Below are 7,349 nucleotides of genomic sequence, written 5' to 3' on the forward strand. Positions count from 1 at the left end.
TGTGTGTGTGTGTGTGTGTGTGTGTGTGTGTGTGTGTGTGTGTGTGTGTTGTGGGGGTGTAGCTGGGCCCTGGGCCAGGCTGTCCTCAGGGTGGGCGGGAGGGAGACATGGAGGCCCAGGGCACCAGTGGGGAATAGGGGCGGGTGCCTCACCCGCCTGCAGGAGAAGGGGGGCCCTTGCTTCTCCTCTCTGTGTGCACTGTCAGCACAGATGTGGCCCAGGGCTCGGGGGAGGGAGAGCGCCAGCTTTTCAAGAATGGGCTATCCTGCCCCCAGTGGTGGGAGGCACAGAGAGGAAGGGAGGGCTGTGCTCCCATGTGGTTGGGAACCCGTGAGCCATGTTTCCTGCCAGAAGAGGGTCACTGAAGGGCAGGCTGGGCACAAGGCGAGATCAGCGGGTGATTCTGCAGCTGAGACGCCCGGGCCCAGAGCACTGCCCCTTACACAGGGAGTCAGCTGCCCCTGCCCGCCGGTCCTGGTACCAGTTTGAACAACCTGTGGGTAGAACCAGAGGCCGCCCAGCTGGAGGGTCCCGATCCTGGCTGTGCTGGCTTGGCCCCTCTTGCTTTGGGCAGATGCGCAGGGTGTGGTGGGCTCCCTGAGCGTGCATGTCAGATGGGCTCCCCTGCCCACGGTACCCATGCTAGCCCTGGACCCTGGTGGTGTTTGCAGGCGTGACTGAGGCGACTGCCCTTACCTGACCGCCCTCTGGACAAGCCTGGGCTGAGGGCATTTGGGGACAGCGTGCCCTGTAGGGCTTCCGTAGGGGTCTTGGTGGCCTGGAGGTGGGCGGGCACACGCTATGGGTGCCTGAGGCAGGGTGCTCCCAGGGCCTGCGGTGGGCGGAAATGTGGCCCCCCTTGGGGTCCTGATGGTGTTCTCTCCACTGCCACCTCCAGCAGAGAAGTACGTGGCGGAGGAGGAGCAGGGATGTGGGGGGAGACCCTGAGGTGGGGGAGTTGGCCTTGCTGGGCCCAGGAAAGGCCGGGGGCCCCTTGGTGGCTCTTCAGAGGGACCGTCCCCCTGCACTGGGTGTCTCCCAGCCCCGGAGTCTTGCCTCAGCTCTGTGTGGCACTGGGGGGCGGGGGGGGGGTGCGCCCCTCCCCCACGGTGGGGGCCCGGGTGGGCCTTGGGCCTGCGGGGCTGGATCAGCAGCAGGAAGGCGGACACCACAGACTGTTTGTGTTGGCAGAGCCTCCCCCTCCTCAGAGCCGCCTCAGAACTCTGCCGGGGGCCCAGGGCAGGAGGCTGTGCTCTGCAATGCCTGCGGTCCGCCGTCCCCCCAGATCTCCCCTCTGGGGCTCAGGGTATGCCACGCCCTTGGCAACCTCCCATCATTGTTTAGGCTTTTGGGGTGGTTCCTCTTGGAGTGGGACCTGGGTCTGGCCAGGTGGGTGCCCACAGCCTTCTCACGGCTTATGCCCCCCTAGGGCCCCCCAGCTGCTCGCAAACCCCAGAGCCCTGGCGAGTCAGGAAGACCCAGCCCAGGACTGTAGGTGTGTTTCCTTGGGGCGCTCCCTCAGCCCGTCCCTGATGCTGCTGCAGCTACCCTTCAGGGGGGTACAGGCGTGTCACACCCTGCATTCAAAGGAAGCCCAGAGCAGGCAATGGGAGGGAGGCTTCCTGGAGGAGAGGCGGGACTGGAGGGAGAGATGGAGCCCGCCCTGGTCCTGTCTGGTCCCCACACTCTGCCCCAGCAGCAGGCTTGTGTCTGGGTGGCCCTAGATGGGAGTGAGAGGCTCTGGACTCGTAGAGGGGCACTGTGGGAGCCAGAAGGGCTAGAGATCATCTATGGAGGGGCCGGGGCTGCTAAGGGGGTGAGGGCTGTCAGTGTGGCTGGGCAGTGGTCTCCTCCAGCCTTGGCTTCGTGTTGGCCATGGGACTTCCTCATTTTGGGGGCCCAGGAGGGTTGGGGGGCTGCTGCTGGATCTGCCCTTTAGGCCCTGCCTGGGAGGCCCATCCCCACCAATGCCCAGGTCTTGGGGTGTGGGGGCATGGTGGGGTACGGTGCATGGTTTTTAGCTTCTAGAATGTTGCTGTGGGTTTTGGGCCCCATAACTCCTGGAGTGGGAGTTATCAAGGGAAGTGGATGAGGTGTGTTCCCTCCCCTGCCACCCCCCACCCCCCAATGCACTGCCCTTGCTACTTTCTGGGCCCTCCCTGGCTGCTCCATCCCTGGGCACGGGGACTGCCAAGGGATCGCAGGTGCATCCTCTCCTCACCAAGGTTCTGGGGAGGACAGGTCACCTGCAGACCTCCATCTGCTCACTGGCCTGCTGTCAGCCCTGGACATAGTTTGGTGGACTGGAGGGGGTGGGCTGCCCCTGGGAGGATGGGCATGGGGGCGGACACCGCCCATGGTGACGTTTTGAACCCTGTGGTCCCCTCTGCCCTTGGGCTGTGGGAAGACCGCTGCCACCCCTGCTCCCGGGCTGGAAGGAGCACCTGCTGTGAGGAGGGAGAGGTGGGGGTCCTGACTAGGACGCCTTCAGACACCTGCCCCGTGAGCTTGGGGTCCCCTCCTTGAAGCCTCTGGCTGGTGGAGAGGACAGAATCCTCCCACGAATGCCGGTGGCAGGGGAACGGGCCTGGTGAGTCATCACCGGCCATCTGGGTGGGGGGAGAGTGAGGTTGGTGGCTCAGGGCGCACATGTGCTTGGAGCCCAGGAATGGGTGCGCTGCGGGCCATCTTGGGGGAAGTGGACACCGAAGGCTGGACGTCTGGGGTTCAGGCCGTGTCCCCCACATGGCCTGAACACGTATGTTCTCTGTACGCACAGACCCTACGTGCGCTGCCTCTGTGTGTGCGTGCAAGCCTGCCTCCCTCCCTGGGCACCTTGGGTCGGGAGCAAAGCCCTCTTTGAACCCCCCTCCCCGCCCCTGTTCTGGTCCCCTGCGTCTGACAGTGCACCCCTACCTGGCCCCCAGCTGCCCTCTCTGGCCCTTGTAGGGACATGGTCCTGCGTGGAGGGCTGTTCCTCCTTCCCGAGGTACCTGGCCAGCCTCTGGGAGCCCCACAGTCAGTACCACGTGGTCTCCACTGTGCCCATCTTTCCTTGCATAGGGCTCCAGCCTGCCTTGGCTGACCTGACCGCTGGGGACCCGAGCACCACCTGGCTTCTTTCCCGTGGCAAGCGCAGGTATGTCACGGTCTGGCGGGGCAGTAGTGGAGCTGACTTGCACGGCCTTGTGGGCTCCTCCACTCCTGGCCCAGGGCCCTGTCAGCTGGATGTTTGCCTGGTCCCCGCGCAGACGGTCTCCTGAACATGTCTCCCTGGGCCCCACCTGCTGGAGGAAGGGGACTCCTGTGTGGGAGAGGCTGGACAGGGTCCCTGATGCTGGGCGGATGCATTGAGGGCAGCCCCCCCTTCTGGCTTCAGCTCTGATGGACCTGTGTCCTCATTCCAACTGGCCCCAGGACCCTTGGATGAATTTTCCAATTTTATTTCAGATCAGACTGTCCTACTTACCTGCAGGGGGCTGCAGGGTTTTGCAGATGGGATGTTTGGGAGATGTTGGGATGGTGACAGCTGGGTGACACAGAGGTGAGAGCACCCTGGGCGCTGGAGCCCGCTCCAGCGTGATGAAGAGGTTCCGAGGGGGGCTCAACGGGGAGTCCTGCCCATCTCTGCTCTCCTCCCAGCCTTGGCCAAGCCCACTTCCTCACCCTCAGAGGCCCTGCCCAGGGAGCCAGGCCAAGGGAGACAGCCTCCTGCTCCTCAGGCTTCCGCCCCCCCCCTCCCCCTCCCCCCACAAGCCGGCAGTAGGTTTCCTTCTGCCCTGGAGGCCCATGTGCCTCCCTGAGTGTGTCTGACCCCTGCCCCGCTTGTGGGGGTGCTGCTTGGGGGGTGAGATGGGGTGAGGCTCAACCTGGATCCTCCCTTGGCCCGCGTGCGCCACAAGTGCACTCACACGTGCTCCCACACGACCTCCAAGTGTCCACCCTCTGGCAGGGCTGTGGAGCCGGCCGACTCGGGCCACGGTGGCGCCAGGGTCTCGAAGGCGCCGCTTGTTCCCTGAGCAGAGCGTGGGTAGAGGTTTTTGTAGTGCGGGGGGGGGGGGGGGCGGCGCCGTGGCGTCCCTTTCCTGGGGCCCAGACACACCAAAGCACACTTGGGGTTGGGAAGGGTAGAGGGGCTGTGGGAAACCTCAGGCTAGCCAGCTGGGTGACACAGCTGGAGTCTGGGACTCTCCTGTCCCCACTGCTGCCAGGGCCAGCTCTGCTCTGGGGGAACCGCCTTCAGACGCTGCCCTGAGGCCTGGAGCTGCAGTTCTATGAAGGACCTTCAGGGGGCGGCAGAGGGCTGATGCTAGGGGTTCTCAGGGCCCCGCAAGGCTGCCAGACCTCGTTGGGCCCTCGGCCCTCGCTGGGTCCTCGCCCTCGCTGGGCCCTGGGCCTCCAAACAGCCGTGCTCCGCTTGCTGACAACCCCAGACCCGCCTCCCTCACTGCTCAGCCGGTCAATATGTCCCCTTGTCAGTATCCCTTCCCCTGCACCCTTGCCTCCCCCGCCCCCACCATCTTCCTCTCCCTCCCATCTCTGCCCTCTGAGCTCTGTTGCCCAACGCTCAGGAATCCTGCCAGCACTTCCCTCTTTGGACTTCAGTGTCTGGAACTGTCTGCTGGGTGGACACTGCCAGGGGACCCCCGTGGTGACCTGGTAGAGGCCTTGGCTACAGCCCAAGCCCAGGGTGCAGGGCACAGACCCCAGGCCCAGAGCGCCGAGGGGAGGAGGCTCAGCTCTTTCTTGGACAGGAAGGGGGCATCTGGCTTACGTGCTGCTGTCTGCCCCCAACACCAGGGGGCCCAGAGACCCTGCTGCCCCTACCAGTGGGCGCAGCTGAGGGGACGTTTGTCCCCATCTGTGATTGTGTGTGTCCCTGGAGACCGTTCCTGACGCACGTGTGTCTGTACCCCAGCATGCACGCACACCCCGAGTGACAGTCTGAGGGTGTGTGTCCCAGGGTGTGTGCGAGTCACCCTGGGAGTGTGGGAGCTGGGCGTGGGTCCACGTCTGCACTTGAGTGTGGGAGGTGCAGGGTCTGACTTGTAGCCCAGGCTGGTGCGAAATAAGACCGGAGGCCCCTTCAGAACTCATCAGTAATTTCAAGACAGTGGCAGCGGTCTTCTGTGTGACTGCGCTGTCACAGGCTGCGGAAACCAGCCCTTCTCCCAACCCTGGAGAAGCAGGACCAGGGGAGGGTCAGCCTGCCCTGGCCCACTGAACAAGCCGTAGGAGTTGAGGTCCGGGCCCGTTTTCAGGTGCCTAGTGACACCCCTGCCCTGTTGTGTGCTTGGGCCCCTCCCTGTGGGTCTGAAAGCCTCCCTGTTTCTTGCAGAGTGACTTGTCTTCCTACCTCCTGGGCACCCTCTCCACTTGGCCTTCCCTGCCCCAGCCCCTCTCGGGGGCAGTCCCGCCTCCTCCCCCAGCAAGGTATCCCCCCCCTCCCCAGGGTGGGTAATCCAGTCTGATTCCTGTCCCGACAGAGGCCTCTCCCCATCTAAGGTGTGAGCTGCGGGGCCTCTGGGGTCCTGGCACGGGTGTCGCCGGCCCAGGCTGGGAGTGTGGGAAGCTGCTTGAGAGTGCGCACCCCAGGCGCTGTTCCGGGCTTTGTAGTCTCGCTCCGGGCGGGGAACCCAAGTCGAAGCTGCCCCAGGTCATCACCAGAAAGCAACTGGGTCACCCCTTCATTTGCATAGCGCCCTGCATCTCGAGGGCGGTCGCAGGTCTCCAGGCCCGGCGGGGGGCAGTGCGGCCGCGGCGGTAGATTGGCGGGGGGGGGATCCCCTCGTTCCCGGGGCTGAGAGCTGCCTGGGGCTCCGCCCTCGGCCCCCTCCGACGCTGTCCCTGCCGTTCGAGAGCGTCTTCCTCCCGGGCCCGGGGAAGGCAAGAGCAAGGGGCGCCAGCGCGGGCGGGGCGGGGTCGGGCCGTCGCCCCGGTGCCGCGATTGGCCGGCGCCGGCGGAGCGGTGGGATTTGCGGGGCGGGGCGGCGGGCAGGGGAGGGCAGGGGAGGGGTCCGCAGGGCGGTGCGGCGAGGTGGGAAGGGGTGCGCGGGCGAGGCGGGCGCGGATTGGCGGGGCTGAGGGGAACCGGGCGGGGGGCCGGGGGCGCGGGGCGGGGCGGGGGGGGGGGGAGCGTCATCGGGGGGCGGGGCCGGCGCCGATTGGCGGACGGGCGCGGGGCGGGGGCCGGGGCTGCGGCGCGGGGGACCCGGGCAGGTGTGCCGGGCAGCCGCCGGGGCGGAGCAGAGCGGAGCGGCGCGCCCGGCTGCCACCGCGGGGCCGGGGCCGAGGCCGGGGCCCCGGGGGGGATGCGGCATTCCGGGGCGGTGGGCGCGGGGCGCTGAGCCCGGCGGCGGCCCCTGCGCGATGCGCCGCTCGAGCACGGACGAGTCCACGTACCGGCGCAGCCCGTCGCCGGAGGGCAAGGAGCCGGGCTTCGCGCGCGACGGCCCCTTCCGGCGCTACAGCAGCCTGTACGGGCGCGCGGGCGCCGGGGACGGCGGGGACGGCGGCCCCTTCTTCGGCCTGCACGCCAGCCCCGGCCCCAAGGCGGCCCAGGCGCGCTACACGTCGCCCAAGGGCAACAAGTACGTGGTCTTCTACCTGGACCTCTCCTTCATCTTCCTCCTAGAGTTGAAGCGCTGCGGCATGGCGCGCGGCTGCCTCCAGGGCGTCAAGTTCCTCATGTTCGCCTTCAACCTGCTCTTCTGGGTGAGTGGCGGGGCCCGGGAGCGAGCTGGAGTCGCTGCTCCAGCCGGGATGGGGGGCGAGGCGCCGGGACGCAGACGGGCCCGGCTGTGCGCGCAGGGTCGCGGCTCCTGCCAGGGGCCAGGGCGGGAGCGGCCGCGGGGGGCGGGGGCGGGTTTTCGGTCCCGCGAGGCTCTGGCCGAGGCTCTGCGGTCGGGGCCGCTGCCCGCGTCTTGTCCCCTCTCCTCCTGAGACCGGACGTGTCCCGCACCTGCGCGCGGGACAGGACGGCAGGGCGCCCACATTCCAACGCTGGTCGTGGCCGGCCGTGCGCTGGAGCTGATGCCTCCCTTCCCTTCCCTCCCCTCCCACCGCGCAGCGGGCGTCCTTTCTTCGACCCGCACACACCCCCTCCCCGTCCTCAGTGGACTGACCAAGTAGGCCCAAGGACCGGGGTTCTAAAGGGGCTGTTGGGGGCCAGGTGGACCCGTCCATCGTCTGGAGGCCGTGGAAGGGAGGGGTGTGTGCAGCGGTTCGTGGGAAGGGAGGGGGTGCGCAGCGGTGAGTTCTCTGGCTGGGCCTCTCACTGAGCAGGATGGTGGGCCACCAAGTGTGCTAGGGACGTGTCTGGCGTCCCTGCTGGCTCTTCTTCCTGCATG

The 7,349-nt window shown here is 67.2% G+C and overlaps 1 protein-coding gene across 5 annotated transcripts in view; it reads left to right on the forward strand.

Annotated features, from left to right (window-relative positions):
* The window catches only part of LOC111149434 (tetraspanin 4), a 24,757-nt gene that overhangs the window by 1,973 nt on the left and 15,435 nt on the right, over positions 1–7,349 (forward strand). For 3 of the 5 annotated variants that reach the window (XM_022506504.1, XM_022506503.1, XM_022506506.1), the window contains exons 2-3: positions 3,064–3,139; positions 6,635–6,714. In XM_022506504.1, the coding sequence (XP_022362212.1) occupies positions 6,652–6,714 (63 nt within the window). In that variant the 5' untranslated portion in view covers positions 3,064–3,139; positions 6,635–6,651. Of the gene's footprint in view, positions 1–2,414; positions 3,140–6,439; positions 6,715–7,349 lie in introns of those variants that run through there. The other 2 variants (XM_022506505.1, XM_022506507.1) reach the window with 2 other exon arrangements.

Source organism: Enhydra lutris, unplaced genomic scaffold (genome assembly GCF_002288905.1).
Source record: "Enhydra lutris kenyoni isolate GAN:26980312 unplaced genomic scaffold, ASM228890v2 scaffoldscaffold22, whole genome shotgun sequence".
NCBI classification, from domain to species: domain Eukaryota; kingdom Metazoa; phylum Chordata; class Mammalia; order Carnivora; family Mustelidae; genus Enhydra; species Enhydra lutris.